Source organism: Phascolarctos cinereus, unplaced genomic scaffold, assembly GCF_003287225.1.
Source record: "Phascolarctos cinereus isolate Bilbo 61053 unplaced genomic scaffold, phaCin_HiC Scaffold_3;HRSCAF=262, whole genome shotgun sequence".
Taxonomy (NCBI): Eukaryota; Metazoa; Chordata; class Mammalia; order Diprotodontia; family Phascolarctidae; genus Phascolarctos; species Phascolarctos cinereus.
The window spans coordinates 252,448,980-252,476,637 of record NW_027555736.1 but is presented as its reverse complement, the minus strand read 5'-3'; the positions used below and the strand labels follow the sequence as shown (position 1 = coordinate 252,476,637).

Genomic DNA, 27,658 nt, shown 5'->3' with positions numbered 1-27,658 from the left:
TTAGTTTTCCACAACATGACTACTATGGAAGTGTTTTGCATTACTATATATATGTAACCTGTATCAAGTTGCTTGCCTTCTCAATGAGGGTGGGTGGGGAGGGAGGAAGGGAGAAAATTTGGAACCCAAAATCTTAAAAACAAATGTTAAAAATTGTTTTCACACACAACTGGGAAATAAGATGTATAGGCAATGGGGTACAGAAATCTATCCTGCCCTATAAGAAAATAGAAAGGGAAGGGAATGGAGGGGGGGAGACAGAAGGGAGGGCAGATTAGGGGAAGGGGTATTCAGAATGCATGCTGTCTTGGGGTAGGGGGAGGGATGAGATGGGGAGAAAATTTGGAACTCAAAATCTTGTGGAAGTGAATGTTGAAAATTAAAAATAAATAAATACAGAGACCAACAAAAAAAAAAAAAGATCAATCCATTCAGGAGTGTGTGAACAAAGCTTGACCCAAGCACAGGCCTCCCTAACTAGACACTGAGGTTTCTGAAATATAAATATTAAGAAATACCCTCAAAACAAAAAGATACACATAGAGTTAAAATAAAGGGCTAGAACGGAATCTATTATGCTTCAGCAGAAGTTAAAAAAGGAAGGGGTAGCAATCTTGACCTTAGACAAAGCAAAAACAAAAACAGCCCTAATTAAAAGAGATTAACAGGAAAACTTGTTGTTCAATTGTTTCAGTCATGTCCAAAAGTTTGTGACCCCTTATGGGGTTTTCTTGGTAAAGACACTAGAGTGGTTTGCAATTTCCTTTTCCAACTCATTTTATAGATGAGGAAACTGAAGCAAACAGGGATAAGTGACTTGCTCAGGGTCACAAAGCTATTAAGTGTCAGAGGCCAGATTTGAACTCAGGAAGAAGATAAGTCTTCCAGACTTCAGGCCCAGCATTCTATCCACTGTGCCATCTAGCTGTCCCAGGGAAACTATATTTTGCTTAAAAAGAAAAATGAAAAGCACCATAGAGAATGAATTAATAGCAATAGTAAACATATGGCATAGTATCTAAATTCTTAAAGGAAAAGTTAAATGAGTCACAGGAGGAAACAACTTACCTCAGTTTACCCTCTCAGCGACCTTAACTTAAATATAAAGTAAACAAGAAAAAGTTAAGGACATGAAAAGAAATTTTTGAAAAGTTAGATGACAGACCTCTACAGAATACTGAATGAGACTAGAAAGGATTATATTTATTTCACATCTGTTTGTGACACATTCACAAAAACTATGTATTTAAGGCAAAAAATCTCAATAATAAATGCAGAAAAGTGTAAATATTAAGTGAATCTTTTTCTGACAATAATGTATTAAAATTACTTTCAAAAAACCACATTTAAAGCACATGTTAAAAATAATTTGGAAACTAAGTAATAATCCTAACAAACTAGTGTGTCAGAGAACCAAAGATAGGTACAATAACTTCATTAAAGATAACAACAATAACATACAAAAATTTGTGGGATACAGCCAAAATAGTATTTAAGGGAAACATTATGTCTCTAAATGTTTACATCAACAAAAGAAGGAAAGCGTAGATCAATGGATTGAGTATGCAACTAAAGTAAAATTAAATTAAAAAATTAAAAACCCCAAACAGTATCAAAATAGAAATTGTGAAAATCAAAGGAGATTAACAAAAGTTAAAGTAATAAAATCACTGAACAAATAAAACTAGTTTTTAAAAAAAAAACAATAAAATAGATGATGCTAGTTAATTTGAATTTTTTAAAAGAAAATTACCAGTATTAAAATTGAAAAAGGTAAATTGGCAAATAGGAAGAAAAATAAAAACAATACTTGGGAGTCATTTTGCCAAACTAAATGCCAAGAAAGCTAATAATCTAAATGAAATAGATGAATGTTTACAAAAATATAAATTGCCCAGATTAACACAACAGGAAATAATCCTATCTTAGAAGAAACTGAATAAGCCATGAATGAACTCCCAAAGGGGAAAAACAAAATGACAAGATGTATTTGCAAGTGAATTCTATCAAACATTTAAAGAACAATTGATTTTAATACTATGTAACTTTTTTTAAAAAAATAAAGGGGTCCTACCAAACTCTTTCAATGACACATATCTGATCTTGATACCCAAACCATGGAGAGTCAAAACAAAGACAATTATAGACCAATAAATACTGATTTTAAAAAATCTTAAATAAAATATTAGTGGGGAGATTATATCACAAAGATCACACACTAAAAGAGGCACTGATTTATATCAGGAATGCAGTGATGGCTCGGTATTAGGAAAACTGCAAGTATAAATGGCAATATTAATAACAAAAACAATAAAAATCATATGATTATTTCAATAGATGCAGAAAAGGCTTTTGACAAAATATAATGCCCATTCTATATTCCATATAAAAACAAAAAGCAAAGGAATAAATGAAGCTTTCCTTAAAATGAGCAGTATCCACATAGAACCACAAATCAGCACTATCTATAATGGACTCAGGCTTATAAACTAGGAGTGAAGCAAGGATGTCCATCCTCACCAACACTAGTTAATATTTTACCAGAGGTATGGAGATAAAACAAGAAAAAGAAGTTGAAAAAACAAGCAGATGCTACGAGGAAATAAAAACATCACTTTTTGCTGATGATGGGATGATTTCGTAAAAGAACCCTAGAGAGTCAACTAAAAAATTAAGTGAAACAATTAACAACTTGAGTAAAGTTGCAGGATATAAAATAAATTTATACAAATCACTAGCATTTCAGTATATTATCAACAAAATCCAGCAAGAAGAACTGCAAAAAAGACTCCATTTATAATAACTACTGACAGAGTAAACTAAACCTGGGAGTCCACCTGCCAAGACCATTCTAAGAACTTTACCAACACAATTATAAAACATTCTTTACAAAAATAAAAGCACATCTAAATAACTGGCGAAACATTAACTGCTCATAGGCAGGTTGAGTCAATATGATAAAAATGACAACACTACCTAAGTTAATTTACTTATTCTGTACCAAACTACCAAAGTACTACTTTATAAGGCTAGAAAAATAACAAAATTCATATGGAGGAACAGGTTAAGAATATCAAGGGAATCAATGAAAAAATGAGGTAGTTCTTAATGCACTATTGGCAGAGCTGTGATCTGGTTCAGCCATTCTGGAAAGCAATTTCTAAGGAAATCTAATTCTAAAAGACTTAGGAACTCTGATCAACACAATGACCAATTCCAAAAGACTCACAATGAAACATGTTATTCATCTCCAGATAGAGAGATGATAGATTCAAAATACAGATCAAAACATAGTCTTTTCATTCCTTTCTCATTTTTTTGGACATGTCTAATATGGAATTTGTTTTGCATGACCATATATATCATAATAGACTATTTTTCTTGCTTTCTGAATGGATGGAGCAAGGGGATAATAAGGAAAAGAATTTAGATTCGAAAATTAAATTTGTAAAGAAAAATGAAATACAACGAGGACAACGAGGTGGTACAGTGGATAGAGTACTGGGCCCAGAGTAAGGCCTCCACGTATGCCTGTTTCCTCAACTGTAAAACGGAAATAATACCATCGACCTCCCAGGGTTGTTGTAAGGATCAAATCTGATAATAATTGTATGTGAAGTGCTTAGTCCAGAGGTTGGCCCATAATAAACCCAACAGAAATGTTAAGTTTTTATTATTATCATCACTATCACGATTACATTAAACTCAAAAGGGAAATAGGAAAGGACTAGAACAAGGTGAGGGTTTAAGAGTGAGGGCAGGACAGGTGAAGGAAAACAAACTCCAATGTTATAGCAAAGTATGTGAAGAGGTAAAAGGAGGATTAAAAGGAACGGAAGAGTAAACTCCTGAGACTGTGTTGGGGGAAAGGGAAGAGATGAGCTACAAGAACAGAAACAGTCATTTCATAAATAAAAAATGGAGCTTGCTAACTCCTCTCTCTTACCACCTTCTTATTTGTGAAGAGAAGAAAAAGTAAAAGACAGGATTCAAGGGAAATATAATTAACAATAATAACCATGAATATGGATGGGACTAACTCACCCATAAAATGAAAGACGCTAGTTTTATGTATACTATGACACGTGCTTAACCTTTATTTGTTTCAATGACCTCATCTGTAAAATGGGGATAACAGAATCTATCTTGTAGGGTTGTTGTAAGGATCAAATGAAATCAATAAATACGTATTAAGCAGTTACTATGTGCTGGGCACTGTGCTAAGCACCAGGTAAGTACTTAGCACCACGCTTGACACATAATAAGTGCTACATAAATGCTAATCATTATTATTATTATTAAGGTTAACAAAGATTTAAAATGAGGGGTTGAAGTAAAAATCTATTATGCTTCAAATAAGTTCAAAAAAGCAAAGGGAGCAATAATGATTTCAGACAAAGCTATAGTAAATACAAATCTAATAAAAAGAGATAAGCACAGAAATTCCACTATGCTTAAAGGCATCATATACAATAAAGCAATATCAATACTTAATATATACATATCAAATAACATAGCATCTAAATACTTGAAAGAAAATTAACTAAACTGGTACGTTGCTGGTAGAGTTGTCAGTCATTTCAGGAAGCAATCTGGAGTTATACAGACAAAGTGACTAAAAACTCCAGAGACTCCAGTTATAAGAAAAAAGGCATCATATACATCAAAATATTTATAGCAACACTTTTTTATGTTTGTGATAGCAAAAAAATGCAAACATAATAGATTCCTATCAATTGGGAAATAGCTAAATTGTGGATGTATTATAACAGAATGGAATATTACTGTGCTGTAAGAAATGACATATGATTAATACAGAGAAGCATAGAAATACTTACATAAACTGACACAAAATGAAGTGAAAAAATTATATTGTAATAACTACAGTAATATAAACAAAAAGAACTACAAAATAATCAAAAGTGAATGCCGCATCTAGGTGCCCCCTTCAAATGAATAATTTTTTAAAAAGCTGAAAAAACAAAGACTGACCCCAAAGAAGAGTTATGAGAAAATACCTCACTCCATACAGGAGGTATAATACAGATTTTGTCACTTTTAAAACATATTAAGTTTTCCTGATTTCTCTTCTTTTATCTTTTTTTTAAAACACTTCATATACGTGACAGCTCTCTGGGGAAAGAGAGGTCTGAAGGGATACTTGAGGAAATTTCAGTAATGTAAAAAAATCCAGCAAATATCAATAAAAATATTTTTATGTGATGAAGAGGACAATTTTAGGGGAAACTCAGGACACCTATAACCTGAGACTGAATGAACTAAGAGAACAATTTATTCCATGGAAACATTACAGAGAAAAACAGCCTTGGAAGATTTTAGAATTCTGATCAATGCAATAATAAATCACAAGTCGAGTGAACCAAAAATTAAACACACTACCCACCTCCTGCCAAATAGTGCAGAAAAAGATACTTATTTTTAGACACCGTGAGGGCTCAATCAATATTAATTGATAAAAGACAAAAATTAAAATAATGGATCATTTTAGAATTACATAATTTGAGTTAATAAAGCAATGTTTAACCCATCTTTAAACTGAGAGGCATTTTCTATAATAAAATCAACACTCTGCAGTACCAATTTCTTTTTTCATAATGGCAACAAGTTTGTTTACAAAATGTTATCAGTATTTAATTTTTATGGGATTATCTTGCCTCATTTTGGCTCTTGAGAATTTAACTAAATGACAAATTTGACTAAATTTTTCTCAAAATTTATTATATTCTCTTTGCATAATGCCAAGGACACATAATGACAAATGACTTGATACTGAAAAGTTTTCCTACATATATTGTGTTCATAGGGTTTCACTCTGATATGTGTTCTCTGATATTAAGATGTTTTCTCTGGATATAAGCTATATGGTTTCTAATAAAAAATATTACGAATTTTCTACTGTACAAGGGATAAGAAGTCAAAAGCAGTTTTGCAACACTCACTACTTTAGTAGCAACACTCACTACTCACATATCCTATGTGAATAATTAGATACATCCTAAGGTAAAGGTTACGTCTAAAGGTTTTCCCATATTCATTATAACGAAAGGGAAATGTGTTCTCTGACAGTGAGCAAGGATTGAATGGCCAAAAAATTATACTTTCCATTCATTATGGAAAAATGCCTCTTTACTATTATTCTGTGTTGTCTGGGCCCCTTTTCTTACCAGGTTTTTCTGGGAGGTTTGATTGACAATTGCGTGAAACCTCTCCCTTTTCTTCAAGTATATAATACTCTTTCTTCAGAAAGACTATTCTAAATCTTTCTATTAACATTTCTGGTAATGCTACTTGAGAGATTCTCTACTTTGGAGGTGATTCCTTCATCTCAGGACAACTCTTCTAGTCTACAGAAGTATTTCTTAGGACTTCTCTTAAATTCTCTACATATCTAGTTATCCAAAGCTCTTTTCCTTGCTAAAATTGGAAGATCACACCAGATTTTGAACCAGAAAGCCAATGAGATGAGGTTTCTATAGTTCTCCAGCATCTCATCACCTGCCTCCACTCCTCTTTAATAAAAGTTCATGGCCACATCCTTGAATGTTACTGATTCATGGGTCCTGGCTGTCAAGTACACAGGAGACAATTTTTCATTTTCTGTATGCCTCTCCTCAAGACAGACTCCTGAGAATCCTGTCTTCATGTATTTTGTTGTTCAGTTGTTTTTCAGTCATGTTCAATTCTTGATGACCCCATTTGAGATGTTCTTAACAAAAATACTGGAGAGGTTTTCCATTTCCTTCTCCAGTTCGTTTCACAGATGAGGAAACAGAGTCAAACAGGGCTAAGTGACATAGCCAGTAAGTCTCTAAGGCCAGATTGAACTCAAGAAAATGAGTCTTCATGATTCCAGACCTGGCACTCTACCTAGTGTGCCACCTAGCTGTCTTCACAGATAAATACCAAATTTTTCTAGGTCACTGATTCCTTACTATCTTCTGGATATTATAATCTCAACTAATGTCCTTGGGCAGAAATACTCTGGTACCACAAACAATAGGACTTTCTTGATGTAAATAGTAGTTTTCAGCCATGGATATCAGAGATACTGGAGTATCTTTCAAGACCCTGTCCCTTTCTTGTATTGGAACTCCCCAAAAGTCTGATAAATATGTACTCTAGGTTCAATTGTTTGTCTTTGTTAAAATCCTTTTCTACAGAGCCAAACTTTGTCCTTATGAAACCAGAACCTCGAGGAGGGGGCAGCTCAAGGGCAAGGTCTCTCCAGCGGGGGCTTTTTTTGGGGGGCTCAAAGTTTTATTCCCCTGACAGAGTCAATGCTCTAAAGTCTTAAAGTGGGTTCTTCCAAGGACTGCCAGCCAAAGCTCATAAAAAACAAAAACAAGAAAAGTAACTGAAATATATTTGAATAATTTGATGACTAGGAATAATCGATGCTCCCCAGCAGGAGAGCTCAATCTCTTTAAAGGCCAGGAAATAATCAAACACCATCAGTAAAAAGAAATGTACCACAGATTCATATAATGAGAAGAGTGAAGATCAAGACAGAAATTCTGAAGAGGACAACATTGTCAACAAACCCACATCTGCAACCTCAAAAGGGAATATGAACTGGTCTGAAGCCAAAAAACCCTTCTTAGAAGAGCTCAAGAAGGATTTTAAAAGTCAAATGAGAGAGGTAAAAGAGTCCTTAAAAAAATACAATTGGCCAACTGGAAAAAAAGTACATTGAAGAAAACAAGTCCCTAAAAAATACAATTGGCCAAATGGAGAATGAGGTACAAAATCCTATAGAAGAAAACAATTTGTTAAAAATTAGAACCAGGCAAATGGAAGCTAATGACTCTATGAGAGAGCAAGAATCAGTCAAACAAAAACAAAAGAATGAAAAAGTAGATGAAAATGTAAAACACCTCATTGGTAAAACAACTGACCTGGAAAATAGATCCAGGAGAGACAATTTAAAAATTATTGGTCTTCCTGAAAATTACAATGAAAAAAAAGAGCCTGAACCGTATCTTTCAGGAAATCATGAAGGAAAACTGATATGACATCCTAGAACCAGAAGGTAAAATAGCCATAGAAAGAATCCACTGATCACCTACTGAAAGAGATACCAAATTGAAAACGCCAAGGAATATAGTAGCCAAATTCCAAAATTACCAGGTCAAAGAGAAAATACTGCAAGCAGCCAGAAAGAAACAATTTAAATATCATGGAACCACAGTCAAGATTACATAGGACCTTGCAACTTCTACATTAAAAGACCATAGGATGTGGAATATGATATTCCACAAGGCAAAGAAGCTTGGATTACAACGAAAGATTCACCCAGCAAAAAATAAGCATAATCTTTCAGGGAAGGAGCCGGATAATCAGTGAAATAGGGGACATCAAAACCTTCCTGATAAAAAGACCAGACCTCAACAGAAAATTTGATCTTCAAATACAAGACTCAAGAGAGACATAAAAAGGTAAAAGGGACAGAAAGATACAATATGTTGTTAATAAGGGCAAACTGTTTACATCCCTACAAGGGAAGATGACACTTGTAACTCTTGAGAACTGTATTGTTATTACACCATGTTAAAGGAGTATACATAAAGGGAGTGGATATAAGTTGACATGGATGTAATGATAAAAAAAAAAATCTAATCAAGTGGGTTAAATGGATCCAAGTAAGTGAATTAATCTGATCTAAGAAATTATACTAACAGAAAAGGAAAGGAGGAGGCAGAAAAGAGTAAATTACATTACAGGAAAAGACACAAAAACCTGTTACAGCAGAGGGAAAGAAGGAAGGGATATACCATTGTTTGAACCTTACTCTCATCAAATTTGGCTCAAGAAAGGAATAACATAATCAGTTAGGTATAGAAATCTAACTTGCCCTATAGGCAGTAGGAGAGAAAAGGGGAAAGAAAAGGGCGGGGCCTAATAGAAGGGAGGGCAGACAGAGAGGCAGTGGTCAAAAGCAAAACACTAGTGAGGAGGGAAAGGGAAAAAGGAGAAAAGATGGAAAGAAAGACAAAGACAGTAATCATAACTCTGAATGTGAATGGGATGAACTCTCCCATAAAACAGAAACTGATAGCAGAATGGATTAAAAACCATAATCCTATGATATGTTGTTTACAGGCAACACATTTGAAAAACAGCAACACACACAGGGTGAAGGTAAAAGGCTAGAGCAGAATATATTATGCTTCAGTTGAAGTAAAAAAAAGCAGGGTAGCAATCCTGATCTCACACAAAGCAAAAACAAAAACAGATCTTATCAAAAGAGATAAGGAAGGAAACTACATCCTACTAAAAGGCACCATAGAAAATGATGTAATATCATTACTAAACATATATGCACCAAATGGTATAGCATCCAAATTCTTAGAGGAGAAGTTCAGGGAGTTGCAGGAAGAAATAGACAGCAAAACTATACTAGTGGGGCACCTCAACCTCCTTCTTTCTGAACTAGATAAATCTAACCACAAAATAAACAAGAAAGAAGTTAAAGAGGTGAATAGAATACTAGAAAAGTTAAGTATTAGAAAACTGAATGGGGATAGAAAGGAATATACTTTTTTCTCAGCCGTACAGGGCACATACACTAAATTGACCATGTACTAGGCCACATGTATATATGTATGTATGTGTATGTGTATGTGTATATGTATATGTATATGTATATATATACGTATGTACACACATATAGATATACATATATATGATCTAGAACTGCAAGGTATATTGAATAATGGGAAAGACGCCAGAGAACTAACTAGAAGAGGGCAAATGCTACCCAAATTTTGATTTAAAAAGAGAGTAGAATATGAGCTATATTTGATAGTGGGCTTGACTTCATCCCTGGAAAAACTTCAGAACTGATCATTAAGGAGATAGTAAATACCTAGAAAAGGAAGTATGATCATAAAGATACAGTGTGACTTCATTACAATCGAGTCAGACTAACCCTATTTCCTGTTTTGAGAGATTACTAAACTGGTGCATCAGAGATCATCTAAATCATAGATCTAGAGCTGAAATGGATGTCAGCTTTTGGTCAACCCCTTCATGTTAAAATGCAAGGAAACTAAGGCCAGGTGGCAGCTAGGTGGCACAGAGGACAGAGCACCAGCCCTGGAGTTAGGAGGAACGAGTTCAAATCCAGTCTAAGACACATAATACTCACTAGCTGTGTGACTCTGGGCAAGTCACCTAACTCCAACTGCCTCACCAAAAAAAAAAAAGAAAAGAAAAGAAACTAAGGCCAAAGGGAATTTAAGTAGTTTGACCCAAAATCACACAGGCATTAAGTGAAACCGGGTCTTCTCACTTCAAATTCAATACTCTTTCCATTATTCCATAATGCCTATTAAACCAGAGACTGGTACTTTTCCTAAAATGCTTCCTTATCTGCAAAATATAGGGCCTATACATGACTTTTCTTGCAGAATTTTAGTATGAAAGGACCTCAGAAGCCATCTAGCACAAATATCTGTGAGGAATACCCTCTACAACTTCCCTGAAAATTGATCATCCAGACTAAGGGAAAGCATGTCCCTAAACAGCTGTGGCAGTGAGAGCTAAGAACAAGGAAGACAGTAGTGCTGAATTTTAATACATTAATTAGTTGAATGACTTTTAGTTCCATGATCTATTTTGGGTATCTGTGATAATTAACATTTTTATTAACTCTTCCTATAATGCATCAATAAGCTGTTAAATGCTACGAAATAAGATTATTAACAGTCTCAACCAAGTACCTACAGCTTTCTTAAATACATCTACTGAAAAGTTCCGTTTTAACATTTGCACTTTATTATATACAAACCAGGGTGCAGTATTCTGTTCAATCTGTCATGCCTATTCATCCATTTGTACATACATGTAATGATTGAAATTTGGTGAGTTTTTTCCAAGACGCTGGTTCTAATAAATACTTTTCACTGTACCTCACTGGGCCAATTATCAGAGGTTTAAGAGAATCTATTTGATATTGAGATTAGCCTGCTTTCCTACAGGTGGAGTCAATGAATGTTCCTTCCCCCAGTAAAGAAGAATCTTTCTTCCCAAATTTTCTTATTTATCACTGATACTGAACAAATTGAGATTGGAACATAACTCCTCAGTGTTTCACACCCAAGTGTGAATTCTCTTCCTTATGTGAAGTGACATCATATATTACAGACTGTAAATGATTCACCCTTCCTGGTATGAGAATGAATGTCATCTTTTTTTAAAAGTTACACCTATAATATCCCTTCTATTAGCAATACAAGCCTGACTAGATCTAATCCTTAATCTAATACTAACTCTAGCCACTATGATCATTTGCTAGAAGGCAAGAGGAAATGGTAGAACCTTGTAACCTAATAGGAAGGAAATGTCATCTTTCCTATTTTTTTTTTAAATTTATAAAGACTCCTCTCTAAGACAGTGTTTCCACTTTCAATTCTCAGCACTGAACTTTGAACTTCTTTCTAATTTTCGCCCAGGCAACATGATTTTTTAATCCTCTATTTCTTGACTTTCCATATATAATCCCATATTAACTGACATAAAAATGGGTAACCAAAGTTCTAAGGTTTTATCAACCCCAGGAAAAGGTACTCCAGCCTATATAAAGGCTTGACAGTTCATGACAGTGGAACTCACTCAAGCAGGATGATCTTTCTCAACAGTAACTAGTTTAAGGTAGTTCTGATTTTTAAAAATTACTCTTTTGAAATGTGTATTTAAGTTCCAGGGCTCTAAAAAACTTGAGATTGATACAGGCTTAATGAAATTTCTACGAGACAGGAGTCTAAATATTGTACTTTTAAAAATCCTAAGATAAATTAAAAGATGAATTAAATGCTTTAAAATGGAATAGAGTAAGTCTTATGTATTAACCAGTGGTTCTATTACCTTCACAATCTAGAGCCTGACATTCTAGAGAATGAAGTCAAGTGGGCCTTAAACACTGCTAACAAACTTGCTTCTTGGAAAGAAAGCTATGGCAAATCTACATGGCATACTAAAAAGCAGACATCACCTTGCCAATTAGAGTCCATATGGTGAAAGCTGTGGTTTTTCCAGTAATAATGTATGGCTGTGAAAGATGAACTGTAAGTAAAGCTAAGTGTAGCAGAACAGACACTTTCAAATTTTGGTGCTAGAGAAGGCTTTCTAGAGTCCCCTGGGGGAGTTGGGGAGGTTGGGGGCAAGACGCAGCTAGGTGGCACAGTGGATAGAGCATGGGCCCTATAGTCAGGAGGACCTGAGTTCAAATCCAGCCTCAGACACTTGACACTTACTAGCTGTGTGACCCTGGGCAAGTCACTTAACCCCATTGCCTAGCCAAAAAAAAAAGAAAAAGAGAGTTCCTTGGACAGCAAACAGATCAAATCAATCAATACTGAAAGAAATTAATTTAGGTTATTATTCACTGGAAGGTCAAAATACCGAAGTTGAAGCTTAAATACTTTGGTCACAGTGTTGTTGCCTGAGAGGTTGAGACCCTCAAAAACCAGAGTACAGGATGGGGTCATCTGGAATGAATTCACAGACTCAAGCATTCTTTAAGTCAAGCTGGCAAAGATTTACTGTTATGCTTTTCAGTGGGCAAAGATTCTTAAGGCACCTACAAGAAACTGAGGATGGAGCTAGGGTTTATATGGAAAGCAATGTCAGGGATACTAATTAGGTAATCTAAAAGTCCAGGTGTCTTTGGGAGCTATAGATGGGAAAGTGTAGGTAGTATACCAGACATGGAGGGAGATGTCAGAGGATCTTGGGAATCTGGAGGGAGGAGGAGTCCCAACTCCTTGGACCAGATAAGCCATCCCTCTCTCTCTGTCCTGATTAGAGAATGCTCTACAACAAGGGAACATTTTCTCACAAGACAGGAGCTTACTAAGGAATTGGGAGGCTTCCAGAGACATGATCTTAGGGCTGGGGCCTGAACAGCCCATCATGCTGTCACCCAACTTTGTGTACTGTACCAGGGAGAGATGTCTTGCTGGGGCCCACTCATCAGTAATTGCTAGGCACAGTGTCCTTGGGCTGGAGGGAAATTGCCAAGGATAGTGTTTCCGAGGCTAAGGAGAAACATGGTCTTGGAACTGGGGCCCCAGTATAAGCACTCAAGCACCCCATCAACAGGACTCAGTGGAAAAGACCTTAATATTGGGAAAGACTGAAGGCAAAAGGAAAAGGGTCAACAGATGATGAGATGGATACAGTGTCATGGAAACAATGAACATGAACTTGGACAGACTTGAGAAACAATAGAGGATAGAAGGACCTGGTATGCTACGGTCTATGGGGTCACAGTCAGACACACCTGAACACACACACACACACACACACACCCTTAATTGTTAAACTCTCTAAACAAAATTTGGAGACATGAACTTTTTTTTAGCATCTCAGTGTGAATAACAGTCATCTATAACCAACCTGTTATTCGTGCTGCCCAAAGACACTTCTAAAATGATTCTCATTTTCTTTTCATCTGAGTCTATAGGAAAACTGACTTCAGCCCCATCTCCCTGCACAGCTGAAGAAATGTTACCATTTCTAAGGGACAGCTAGGTGACAGTAGATAGAGTTCCGGCCTTGGAGTCAGAAGGACCTGAGTTCAAATTTGGCCTCAGACACTTGACACTTACTAGCTATGTGACCCTGGGCAAGTCATTTAACTCCAACTGCCTCACTAAAAAGCAAAAAAAAAAAAAAGTTACCTTTTCTCTTAACAGAATCTGGGGGAAAAAAACAAAAATCTAAGCTCTAACCAAAAGGGGAAAAAAAAAGATAGATAGATAGATATTCCCCAGCCTGTGTAAAAATGAAATTAGCTGTTATTCAATTGTTCAAACTGTTAAATGTTGAGCACTTCATTAAACAAAATAGAAACTTACTATGTAAGATAGCTCAGCAGAGAACATTATACCTGGCACGTATCCCCAAAAAAGATAACATTTACATCAAAGTCTGTGTTTTCTGTAGAAAAAATGCAATGTTTACCTTGAGTATGTGTGCATATGTATATACATATACATATGTGTGTACATATGGTACATGTGCAGTGTGTCACGTGTACAAGTTTATATACACATACATACGTGTGTGTACATATACACAACACACACAGAGTTCTTCAGTCATTTTTCAGTCATGTCTGACTTAACATGTTCCCATTTGGAATTTTCTTGGCAAAGATACTGGAGTGGTTTGTCCTTTCCTTCTCTAGCTCATTTTACAGTTCAGGAAAATTGGGCAAACAGGATTGCCCAGGGCCACATAGATATTAAGTGTCTGAGGCCACATTTAAAGTCAGGAAGAGGAATCTTCCTAATTCCAGGCCCAGTACTCCATCCACTGCGCCACCCAGCTGATATCTTTACATATGCACATGCAAAGTATAGCTATATAGACATAGATATATGCCCCTTAAGCTAGAAAGAGGAACTATTTGACTGACTTTATGTTTGCTTTTTTTTTTTGGATTGACTTTGAATCTTGATTTCAGTAGTTGTCCTTTTCTATGGTTTGGTCAGTCACAGAAAATGAGGGATTGGATTTATTACTACAAATATTTTTTTCAAAAAAATCTTTAAAACGGGTATTAAAACACAAAAATTAAATTATTTGGGAATAAAACTGTATTTATGTACGAAATTTCTCTAACTGTACTTTACTAAGAATGTTAAATTGGAAATTAGATATTTGAATATTTACACCCAGTATTATAAGAACCCCTTTTCTGACACTCTTGACAATACCTTAAGTTCCCAAAATAATAAAGATTACAGAGTATAGAAACTCCCTTAAACCTCTTAATTATTTTGCTTTCTTAGGTGACAGACACATCATTCATGTCTTAACTGATTTCCCAAAAATGAGGGAGGTATTTTATAACTCTGTCTTGGAGCAGAAACTGTACAGTCGGTAATTTATCATAAGAAGCTATTTAACTACCTGACCAACTTAATTTTTACTCTGTTAAATAACTATCTATATATTCATCTCTGAAGTGGGATTTCCCTAATGTGGCCAGAGTATGTTTTATTTCTAAAAACTGTGTATTTTGGGGTTATGTATATGTTTGTGTGGGTGCCTATTAATCATAAAAATTTATTTTGTGATCTTGACAAAGATTTTGTTATGTTAGACACTTTCTTATAATGATTCTAAGATTTTCTTAAAATCATGTTGTGATTTTAAGTGCTTAAGTTAAAATTTCAAAATTAGTAGTCTTGAGATAAAATAACAATCCATCTAAATCTATGTATCTGCAATATTGATAAGTAAAAGGTTGAAATGGAAAAATTATTGTAAATTACTTGTGTTTCAGAAGAGAAAATTTTGACAGTAAGCTTTCAGTCTCATCAACTAAAACATATTTTTATCTACATGGGAAACAGAACCTTCTCTGAAAAGTTGTCCAAGTACATATACCCTGGTATGCTGAGTTAATCCAATTCTGATAAAAATATGAATGCAATTAATTTTTTAATTGTCAATTTCTAATTCTGTTAAGTTATAAGGAAAAGTTTTTTATGATTAACAATGAAAATTAGAATACTTATTTTAATTGTATTATAAATTTTTATTAGAAATTCTAATAAACAAAAAAACTAAATAAACAAAATCTAAGCTCCAGCCAAAAGAATAAGCTAGAAAAAGCTGTGTTGGGAATGGACCTAAACGACCAGAAGTTCTGGGTGCCCTGCTGAGCACAAGATCAACTAGTCAACAAGAAGAATGCAGTTAAGGTTCAGTTCCTATTAGACAGGTGAGCAGAGCTTAATGACAAGCTCTATTCCAAAGCATATGAGTAAAAGAAATGGACAGTGAAACTATGCAAGATATGAGTGGGACTAGGACAAAGGAGCCAGTGAGTCAAAAGCAGAGGATAGTACAGAGTTCAACTGATTTACTAAGGGTCAAGACTGGGAAGGGAGTAAAATATAACCAGAGCAGAAATGATGGCATGGGAAAGTACAGAAGGGTAGAGGGACTGGAGGTCAAAATGAGGAAGACTAAGCTGAAAAGCAGAAATGTACAGGAAAAGACAGAATGATAGAAGATTGATTGCCTAGACCAGGAAGCATTAATATCGCCAAGTCTTCCTATTAGGCTGCTAATACTGGATTTCTGGATCTCTGAAAATTAAAATTTCCATGCTTCAAAGCCTACACCGAGAAACCTCATGGGAGAAAATAATCCACTATTACGGTTAAGTTAACATGTAGTCCCACTAAAATTACTGTGACACCTCATCATGACATGAAGTGACTCAGAGTTCTTAAAAGTCATGCCAGCAGAGAAGAAGTGATAGTATGTCCTACCAAAATGGAAGGCTTCGATAACAAGGAAAAAAATGCCTGTAGTCTGAAGACTGAGTACAGTAAACAAGCATTTATTAAGCACCTACTATATACCAACACTGTGCTAAAAACTGGACTGGCCTCACTTGAGTTTAAAAGCTTATTCTAAGTATGGTCACGAATTTTTCAGTAACTCTTAAAAACCATTCACTAACTGGGAGGGGTTATGATTACACGTGTCAGAAAAAGAAGTACCCACACCAACAAAATAAAAGAGCAGGGGTGGAAAGGCTGAAGGAGAGAAGTGATCAAGCATCGACAGGCTTTACAGGAGAGAAGTGTTACGAAAAGGAAGAAAGGGTGAAAAACTAAAGCTCTGACTACCAGAAGTACCGTAAAGCTGTACTCAGCTCATCTAACTAGAGACCCGTTCCCAGGCCTTCATTTGTATACATGAGACAAAAAGTTGGAAAGCAGTGATACTAAGTTTTGTCACAGTAAAATAAATGAAACTGGGTTTCTTTCATTCTGTTTCTCTATAAGGAAGAATGTCTAATTACAAGCAATAATGAATAATGATTAGCATAATGAAGGATTAAATAGGATGATCTCCTAAAGAGTGCTTATTAGTTTCCAAAGTTCCTATCAAGTGAGCCCAGACCAAAGTTATCTACCACAATGAAAACTGTCAGGCAAATCAGAATAAAAACACATGCAGTATTTGTACTTTGAATCACCTGACACATGCCTCCCCTGACTGTGTGGAATTCTTTGGAAGAGATCATTGCTGTATTCATATCTGTAGTCTTCATGTACACGATCTCCAGGCGATTGCCTCCTCTGACCATTGAAAACATTATCCAAATAATAATAAGAGGAACTAGTGTCACCATTTTCAACAGCAGCATTGGCCTCCATTAAAAAACCCTGAGAAGAAGAACCATATTCCCGAGGGACATCTGCTAAACTCCTTGCAAGGTAGGAAGGTGCAGATAGTCTGTTGCTTTCTCTCCTCATGATTTCATGAGGTGGCCTCTGAATTGGAGTTCTAAGAAAACTCTGATTTCTGGAAACCACTCCTTCCCCAGTAGCTGAAAAGGCATGAGTGCTTGAATCTGGAAGACAGATATCAGTTCGTCTTGGAATCGTTGGACCATGACGGATGAATGAAGGCATAAGATCTGTAATAACAACAAAATTACTACTTCAAAATATGGAAAGACTGGGTTTTGACAAGGGCTATTTGAATTCATTCACAAAAGCAAATGTATTATTTTAGCATATTAAAAATTTTTTAATTTTACTTTGGATGTACTGTCAAACTATAATCTCAGATTCCTAAGAATTGGAAAAGACGTCAGAAATCATTTAGTCCACCCCCTACTGATAGCATGAAATACCACTACAATATTCCTAGCAAGTAACCAACCAACCTTTGCTTGAAACAGCTCCAGTGACAGGTAACTGAGTATCTCCAGAAGCTGCCCATTCCCAGTTTTGGAGAATTCTAAATGTTACAAAATTTTTCCACATAACAAGATAAAATCTGCCCTACCAGTAATATTTTTCCTTACTCATCCCTTGGTCCCAGTTATACCCTCTGGGGTCAAGAATCACAGAATTTCAGAAATGAAAAGCACTTTGGCATAACAAAGACTCAAAAAAGAAGAATCGTAAAAACCTACTAAGTGGTTCCACACTTTACTGGAAGACCTCCAATGAGGGAAAACCAAGATGACCCATCATACCTTTAGATAGCCCTAACTGTAAGGAAATTCTTCCTGACCAAAAAATCTAATAGTCCCTACTTTTAAACTTCTATCCACTGCCCCTAGTTCTGCCTTCTAGGGTCAAACAGAATAACTCTAACTTTTCTTACACCTAATAGCTCTTCAAATATTTGAAAACAGGTAACATGTCCCTCCCTGCTTAATTTTCTTCTTCTTAAATATGACCAATCACAATTCTGGCTATATAATCCTCCTGACATTTTTAAAGCCTAGCTTCATAATGACCTTCCTAAACTGAGGCATCCAGAACTTACCATAATATACTAGAGTGGATTGAATTGAGGAGAGTACAGTGGGACTATCACCTACTTGTTTCAAGAAACCAGGCCTTTCAATGCAACCTAAAACTGCATCAGTTCTTTTGGCTTCCCTATCACACTACTGACTCATATTGGCTGTGTAGCCCACTAAAATGCCTAGATATTTTTCTAACTTCTGCCTAACTCTGTCTTCCCAACTTATATTTGTGAAGTGATTTTTTTTAACCCGAGTGTAAGACTTTACAATTAGATTCAGAAGATCATAGATTTAGAACTGAAAAGGACATTAAAATAATAGCTAATAATAATAATAGCTAATAAAATAATAGCAAAATTCACATAGTTTCAAATATTACCTCATTTGATAAAAGATCATCAGGAACACTACATACTTAAAATAATCAAATTTCTCCCTGGAAAAGAGCGAGAAAATGTATTTTCCATACCTCTTTGTAGAGGTAGGAGCCTGGATACAAACAAACATCGTTGATGTGTTGGTTTTGATGAACTTTCTTTTAACCCTCTTTACTTTTAAATCTTTATTAAAAAGGCTGACAAGATAAATACCAGAGTGAGGAAGAATAGATTTTGAAATGAGGGTAATATAAAAACAAATGACATCAGTAAAAAATATGATATAAAAATGAATGGTGTTAAGAATACTAAAATAAAAAAGGAGTTCCAGCTAGTGAGGAAAGTTAAGGATAACAAAGTTTTTTAAAAGTTATACTGTGTTCGCTGTGTGATCCTGAGCAAGTCACTTAACCCCAACTGCCTCATCAAAAAGAAAAAAAAAAAGGTATACTGTGGACCGATGTGGTAGCACACATCCGTAATACCTGCTACAGCGAAGGCTGATAGATCTCTTGAGCTCTGGAATTCTGAACTACAGTGGAGTAAGGTGATTAGGTATCTACACTAAGTCCAGTATCAATATAAAGAACCCTAGGGAAGGGGAATCCGTATAACTAAGAGAGACTGGGATGGCCAGTGTAAACCAACTTGGTTTTACATAACAAACAGAAAAGCTCTCTTGGCAATCACTAGCGGGATCCAGACAGTGAGTAGATAATGCCCTACCACCCTGTGCAAAATCAAGGGAAAAAAAGATATTGGGGAAGATAGGAGGATCAAAATAAACATAGAATTGCTGCTGTAAGTAAATGGAATAAGTATAGCTGTTGAGAGAAAATCAGAGCTGCTCAGTTTTTATTTTAATTCTGTGTTTTTCATCTGTCATGAGAAATGACCTTTGTACTAGAAAAGACAGAACAAAAATGACCATCGACCAATAAGCATTTATTAAGTAGCTAATGTGCCAGGCAGGAACGTTAGGCACTTGGGATAGAAATAAAAAATAACACACTATAATGCCGACTCAAGCTTACTGTGCACCAAAACCACTTACTGATCATTTTCATACAAATAGCAATCTAACCTATTTCTCCTCCATCTTTTGATGAAGGTGATTTTTTAAAATACCAGTGTAAAAGACAGGAGCAGGCAAAAGGTGATACAAAAGTGCATTTGATTCACAAAGATCTGTAGTACCTTTGTAAAAATGAAAAATCAAACTGTTATTAAATATTGAACTCAAAAATGGAATCTGAAACAGTGCCCTGATAGAAAGAAAATTACAGTTCAACACAAATGTAATGAGAACAATGACTTTCACAAAGTCATCTGTACTGAATAGAATTTTTTTAAAGTTCAGAAATCACTGTTAACTGAAAGCTAAATTTCTGCTCACTTTTGGGAAAAGTGACTCTTAGAACTCACTAGAATTATTAAGCTTACAAAATGGATCTTAACATCAGATTAACAGGCTACAATTGGTTTAAAATTGGGCCTCCGTGGGTGATGAGGACATCACAGAAAATAAGTCACAGAAATTAAATATTCTACACAGAGTAGGAAATTTATCTACTCTGAAGTACTCAAGTAGTCAGCCAGCCTCTGCTTGAAGAGTTTCAGTGTTAGGAAACTTACTAATGTGGCTGCCCATTTCACTACTGGATAGCTCTAATAACTGAAAAGCTTTTTTTTTTTTAATATTCCCTAATGGAATTTCTTCCCAATGATCCTAATTTTACGTCTCCTACTTCTCCCCATTGTGGAGCAGTAAATGAAAAATCAAACCTAATTGTAACAGTATAAGTAGTTGATTAATTATATGATACAGTTCATTATTTCATATATTCTTAAATAATATACATACTTATTATGTAATAAACCATAATTAATTATTGAAATTAGACTGGTTTGTGCACTCAGGGGCTTGAAAAAATATACAGCTATGAAAAGCTACAAAACAGTTTTAAAAGCAAGTCCCAACAATAGTATTAATCCTCAGACTCCTAACACCCCCTTTTATCAGATACACTTATTGCAATGACCCTAGAAAATAAGACTTATGGAAAATTTGGACAAGTATAAAAAATATCTGCTGGTTTATGTGCTTCACAGAAATATTTTGACATTCAAAAATACATTCAAATTTGCTAAGTGAATAAGTTGTAATTAAAAGGGGATGTAGGATGAAGGAAGCAGGGGAAAAAATAACATAACTAAAAACTCCCAAAACTTTGTAGGAATTGTTCAAATGCCAGATGGAAACCACATAGGCTATTCTGACTCTCTTAATTCTAGAATGGTCATTTCCTCATCAATCAAAATCTCAGTAGTAAAGTCCCAATAAAAATGATTTTGTAGTTTTTCTCTGCTTTGTGATAAGAACATTACTGTTGTTGATGGCAACTGCTTAGAAACAATCGTATATGTCCAATGGGAAGGCTTTAATCTCTCTGGCGAGAGATGTCAGAAAAGCAATGGATCTTAAGCTAAGAGCCTTGGGTTCAAACCATAGTGGATATTTATTAGCTGTGTAATAATGAGCAAATCACTAAGCTTCTCTTGGTTTCCTCACTTGTAAAAGATCATAATAATAACTACACTATCTACTTCACAAGCTTACTGTGGGGGCTTTATAAACCTTAAATGTGATCTACAGAAACACAGAATTAAACATCCATGCTAAGGGAAAGTTACTATAAATTATAGCAGGGAAGCCATAGTATTATTAGCACAAACCATATGACTTTTCAACTCTAATTCCCCATCAGTTGCCAAATTTTATCAATTCTTACTCCCCAAAACCTCTCTTACCTACCCCGTCCCTATTCACTTGGCCATCTGCTTAGTTCTGGCCCTCACCACCCACCACTAATGAAACAGCCTTCCAATTGGTCTGACTCAAGTCTCTTCCCACTCTAATTCATCCTCCACACAAATGACAAAATTATATTCATGAAGCACAGGTCTGACCTTTTCTTCCCCTTGTTCAAAAAGTTCCAGTGATTTTTTACAACCTCTGGGATGAAATACAAAATCTCCTGCTTGGCAAATTCACCTACCCTACCACATCTAGCAGCCTGCATACCATGCTGCAACATCCAACCAGACTATCTTGCCATCTGCCCAGACAGCCAACCCCTGCCCCTTTCTACTTCATGCTTCGGACAGTTATTAAAGCAATGTTATCTCTGCTTCTGAAAAGGATATGTCAATACTCACTGTTCATACAATTCCCCACACCAAAAATTCCCTTCCCCGTCCAGTACTGTCATACATATTGCTTCCCTTATTAGAAAGCAAGATCCTTGAAGGCTGGTACTGCCTCCTACTACCGAGGAGTGGGGAGAGGACTCAAGTTTCCAGCCTGTTCCCCTGCCTTAGGGAAGGAGTGTATCACCACTACTTACACTCCAAGATCTCGCTCCCTCCTCTGACTTGCCCAAAGATCTGAAACAACTCCCCTTAGGTCATGATACTACTGACTTTGAGAATCTCTCTAAATTTTACACTTAATGACTTAACAAAAATCTGGTGACACTTTATACATCTTACTGATTCTGTTGGTATCACACAAAACCCAATCCCCCAATTCTTTATTCCCATTCTCCTCAATCCCCACTCCCCAAATCCCAATCAAACATACATTCCACTGTGCCCTCTGTAATGCAACAAACTTGCTTTCATCTTAAATCTTTTGCTTTCCCACTGCTATCTTCTAGCTCTCATTGAGATCTGGCTCCGGCCCTCCCCCCCCCACTCCAGACCAAGACGAACTTTCCACACATTCCCCTAGATTCGTGGAGGAAGAACTAGAATACTCCTTATTACCTACTATTACTTCCAGGTTCTTCCTCCTACTACCATCAATCAGTAAACTCTCCTCCTCTGAGGTCCATGCTAACCCTAACCCTAAGCCTAACCCAATCAAAATCCTGGTAGCTGTTGTCCATAGACCCTCAGTACACTCCCCATCCTTCCTCAATGAGTTCAGTACCTGGCTCAGAAGCTTTTCTTTCCAACTCTTACCCTCATACCACGGGATCTCATCATATATATACTTTCCCTCAAATATAGTAATACTGCAATTTCTCAATCTATTCACGTCCCATGTCCTACTCCTCCACCCCACTTAAGCCACACACAAAGGTCGTCATACTTCAGGCCATCACCTCTGCGACAGCTTCCTTTCCCAGTTCAACTCTATAATGTCCTCTTCTCTTAAGTGCCTTGTACCCTTATCATAAGGCCAATTAGGCCGTGCCAAGACTCAGTCTCCTATCACTCCACATTCCCAATGTGTATCATTACACAAATGTTGAATAAAGGAGAAAAAATCACACAACTGTTCTGAATGAGTCCACTACAAACTTGTTACATAACAAGAACTGTGTTCTTATTGTTGCTAGGCAATCCCTCTATAACTCCCAATTAATTCATTATCTCATTCTCAACAAATGCTATTACAAGCCTCTTCATCCCACTTCAAGCCTCCCCCTTGTACCTCCTCCCCCTACCTGCTCAGATTAAGAACCTTGCCTTATATTTTACTGGAAAAAAAAAATTGAGCCTATTCACTCTTATCCTCTCCTCCTCATCTTATATCACTCTGATGCCAACTGCTATTTCCTCCTTCACCTCTCAAATGAAGTGGCCCTTCTCCTTGCCAAGGCAAACCCCCACATCTGCGTAAGTGATCCCATTCTATGCTATCTCCTCTATCATGCCAATTCTCTCACTTAAATACAATCTCTCCCTGTCCACTGGCTACTTCCCTCCTGCCTGAAACACATGATTATATCTCCTCATCCTCAAAAAACTCTAACTTGATCCTTCCCTCTCCACTAATTCTCATCCCACATCACTTTAGTCTTTTGTGGCTAAATTTCTCGAGAAGGCAGAATATAACAGATGCTGGGGCAGCTAGGTGGCACAGTGGATGGAGCACCAGCCCTGAAGTCAGGAGGACCTCAGTTCCAATCCGGTCTCAGACCAAACATTTGACACTTACTAGCTGCCTGACCCTGGGCAAGTCACTTAACCCCAATCGCCTAAAACAAAATAAACAAACAAAAAGGAATATAACAGATGCTTCCACTTCCTTTCCCTCTATCTTCTTAACTCCTGACAATCTGCCTTCTTCTGACCTAATTATTCCACCAAAATTGCTCTCATCAAAGTCAAAAATGATGCTCTAACAGCCAAATCCAACGGCCTCGTCTCAATCCTCAGACTTCTGGACCTCTCTGAAATCTCTGACACAGTTGGTCACCCTCCTTATCCAACCCTAACTTCCCTGCGGGGCTCCAGTCTCCCATTTCCAAATGCCTACTACACATATAGATATCCTATAGACATCTTAAATTCAACATGTCCAAAACTGAACTCATTATCCCCCCCAAATCTGTGCTCCCCATTCCTAACTTAACCTATTACTGCAGAGGGCATCGCCATCCTCCCAAGTCCCCCAAGCTCCACAGTGTAGGTGTCATCCTCACTATCTCTCACCACCTATCTGTTGCCAAGACCTACCAATTTCATCTTGACAACAAGTTGGTCTGCCTGCCACGAGTCTCCCTACGACAGGCCATCTGGAATGGAAACTCGGCTACCAAACTCATTTTCCTAAAGTGCAGGTCCAATCACGTCACCCCTATCCTCAAACTCCAGTGGCTCCCTATCACCTACAGGAACAAATATAAAATCCTCTATTGTTCAAAGCTCTTTATAACCCAATCTCCCCATCCCTATCACCCTCAAACTTTTTTTTCATCCAGGGACACAGGCTTCCTTGTTGTCCATGAACATTCTCGGCATTTCACTAACCATCCGTCATGCATGGAATTGCATCCCCTCTTCACCTTCACCTCTTGGCTTCTACGCCTTCCTCAAGCTAACATCTCACCTTATACAAAAAGCTTTTCTAATCCCAATTAAATAAACTTAATGTTCATAAAGAGCTTAGCATAGTGCTTGGCCCTGAGCAGGTGTTATATAGGTGCTACATAAATGTTTATTCCCTTTCCCTTGCCTTCCCTTCCCCCCCAATCCCTCTTAATGCTAGTCTCTTCTGTGATGATTTACTATTTATCTTGTATATATCTTGTTTGTACATGGCTGTCCATATGTTGTCTCCCCCATTAGATTGTGACCTCCTTTGAAGGCAGGAACTGTCATCCCCAGCGCTTAGCACAGTGCCTGGCACACTGCAGGCACTGAATAGGGGCTGCTAGGTGGTGCAGTGAATAGAGCACTGGGCCTGGAATCAGGAAGACCTGAGTTCAAATTTGGCCTCGGACACTTACTAGTTGTGTGATCCTGGGGAAGTCACTTAACTCTCTGTTTGCCTGAGTTTCCTCACATGAAAAGGAAATGGCAAACCACTTCACTATCTTTGCCAAGAAAACCCCAACCAGGGTCACAAAGAGTCTGCTACAACTGAACAGGCACTTAATATGTGCATAGAAATGTCTCACTTTCATAGTTGTAGCCCCAGCACAGTATGTAAGCCCTCGACAAATGCTTTTCCATTTATTTACTTACACATTCTATGATCCAAACTGGCACAGCCAGAATGTCATCTGTCTCTGCGCTTTTGCACTGTCCTCCCATGCTTTGAATTCCCTCCCTCCTCTTCTACGCCTTAGAATCCTTAACTTCCTTCAAAAGTCTGTTCAAATGACACCTCTTGTATCATCCCTCTCCATCTGCTAATGCCTTTGCTAAAAAATTTTATATATAAGTTGATATACTGTTTCCCTATAAAACTTAAGCTCCTTGAAAGCACATGCCGATTCATTTTTCTCCAGCACATAGTAGGCCTTTAATAAACGCTTGCTGTTTAACTAAAAACTGAAACCCGTTTCCAAACACTTACACTTTAAACTTTGGGATGGCTAACTCCCTGAAGAATCATAATTTACATTATTACCTTAACTCTTTTATTGTAAGAGAAAACAACGCCAACATGAGAGGGTGACACGGTACTCTGTCCCAGAGGGAAGATTTTGATTCTCTTCTCACAGGCACTAAGTTTTGGGTTAATTTTTGGAAAAGGAATGCAAGCAAAAGAAGCCCAAAAAGTAACCATAATTTAAAACTGTGGCTCTTGGAAGTAACGTCAGTCAAGAAGACACTGGGCAGGGTGCAGGCACATCCCAGAGTGACAGGAAGGCCTGTCCGTTCTGGCCCAAAGTGCGGGATCCACCCCGGCTGAGGTTTCGGCCGCTCTCGCACCGGCTCGTTCCCTTCCCTTCCCGCCCGCAGCCCGCAGCCCGCAGCCCCGGCTCGCAGGCCGCAAAGTCGCCCGAGCCGCCTCCGTCCTCGTCCACACGCCGCTCTCCGCGCTCGTCCTCACCCTCCCCGGCGGCGCCGCGGCCAGAAGCCGAGCCTCGGGACCCCGAGCTTTAGGCCCAGACGGCGCCGCGGGCCGGCCGAACACCGCCCTCGCTTCGCCGGGGGGCTCGGAGCTTCTCCCCGCCGCCGCCACACCCCTGCCCCCCTCCTGCTCCAGGGACTCACTCCGCAGCAGCGGCGACGTCTCCTTCTTCACGTACTTCCCCTGCACCTCGGCCGGTTTGGACACTTCGTTCTTCGTCTTCTTTCGGGACAACATGTCGCCGGAACGGCCCGGGGCCGCCGGAAGCTTCCCAGGCCGATCGGACTCGGCCAGGGCGCCGGGCCCCGCTCTCCGTCCGCCGCGCCCCGCTCTCCGCCCGCCGCAGCGCACTTCCCTCACAGCTTCTTGCGAGCTGCAGTCGCCCGCCGCTGCAAAGTCCCGGCTCCTCCGGGGAGGCTGCTGCATGTTACGGGGGTGCTACGTGTGTGGGCCCCGCTGCGCGCTCCTGCTCGAAGCTGAGCCATGATCCACAGCGGCTCGGCCTGCGCCCCGGCACCGGACTCGCCGCGGCCTCCTGCTCCCGCAGTCTCTCCCAGAGGCTGCAGGGGATTCTGGGGCAGTCTACGCAGCACGTGCCCTCTTCCGCCTGTTCTCTAGCACCTCTAGCTAAAGACTAGCGCAGGGAAAGCCCTCACGAGCTTGGGGAGGTTGGCTCGGCCGCTCCTACCGAGTCTCACAAGGAAGCCGGGCCCTTTTCTTTTTTTTTTTTTTCAAGGGTACTTGAAGATGGGAAGGAAGAGGGGGAAAGTCTTCATTAGACTCCATTCACAAGATCTATATCCAGAGCAGCCGAAACCGAGTTCAGCCCCCGCCCAGCAAGAGAGGAGGAGAAGGGGAGAGAATCAGTTAAAAATCTGTACCCCGAATTTGTATTGATATGCAAAAGTGAAAATAATTCCCTTCCTGGCATACAAATGAAATAGAAAGTAGGAAAAGAAAACATTTATTCTTAAAGAAAATATGGAAAAACAAAATCACCTGTCACATGATTGTAATTAAAATAGTAAATGCAAATTTGAAAATTGCCACAGTGATATAAAATAACATTTAAAATAATCAGGTCCTGCTTTCAAGGAGCTCACAGTCTATAGGGGGACAAAACAACTATGTATAAACAACACCTGTACAGTATAAATTATAGATAGTATTAGAAGGAAGGTATTAGCATTAAGAGAAGTGGGAAGGGCTCCTTGCAGAAAGTGGAATTTTAGCTGAGATTTGTCCAACCCTTCCTAACTCCATTTGGGGTTTTCTTAGCACAGATCCTGGAATGGTTTGCCATTTCCTTCTCCAGCTCATTTTACAGATGAGGAAACTGAGGCAAGCAGGGTTAAGCGACTTGCCCAGTGTCACACATTTAAGTGTCTTAGGCTGGATTATGAACTCTGGTCCTGTCTGATTCTAGGCCCAGTACTCTATCCACTGCACCACCTATTTGCCTAATGAGAAGGTAGCCAGTAAAAATGCATGGGTAATGGGGCAGCTAGCTGGCAAAGTGGAATCAGGAGGAACTAAGTTCAAATCAGATACTTGACACTTACCAGCTGGGTGATTGTGGGCAAGTGA

The 27,658-nt window shown here is 37.9% G+C and overlaps 1 protein-coding gene across 3 annotated transcripts in view; it reads right to left on the bottom strand.

Moving 5' to 3' along the window:
* The window catches only part of SAV1 (salvador family WW domain containing protein 1), a 63,556-nt gene extending 36,874 nt beyond the window's left edge, over positions 1–26,682 (bottom strand). The window contains exons 1-2 of one of the 3 annotated variants that reach the window (XM_021004653.2): positions 26,215–26,682; positions 17,030–17,473 (exon numbers count right to left, since the gene is read on the bottom strand). In XM_021004653.2, the coding sequence (XP_020860312.1) occupies positions 17,030–17,473; positions 26,215–26,497 (727 nt within the window). In that variant the 5' untranslated portion in view covers positions 26,498–26,682. The remainder of the gene's footprint in view (positions 1–17,029; positions 17,474–26,214) is intronic. The other 2 variants (XM_021004652.2, XM_021004654.2) reach the window with 2 other exon arrangements.
* Between the last annotated feature and the right edge of the window lie 976 nt (positions 26,683–27,658).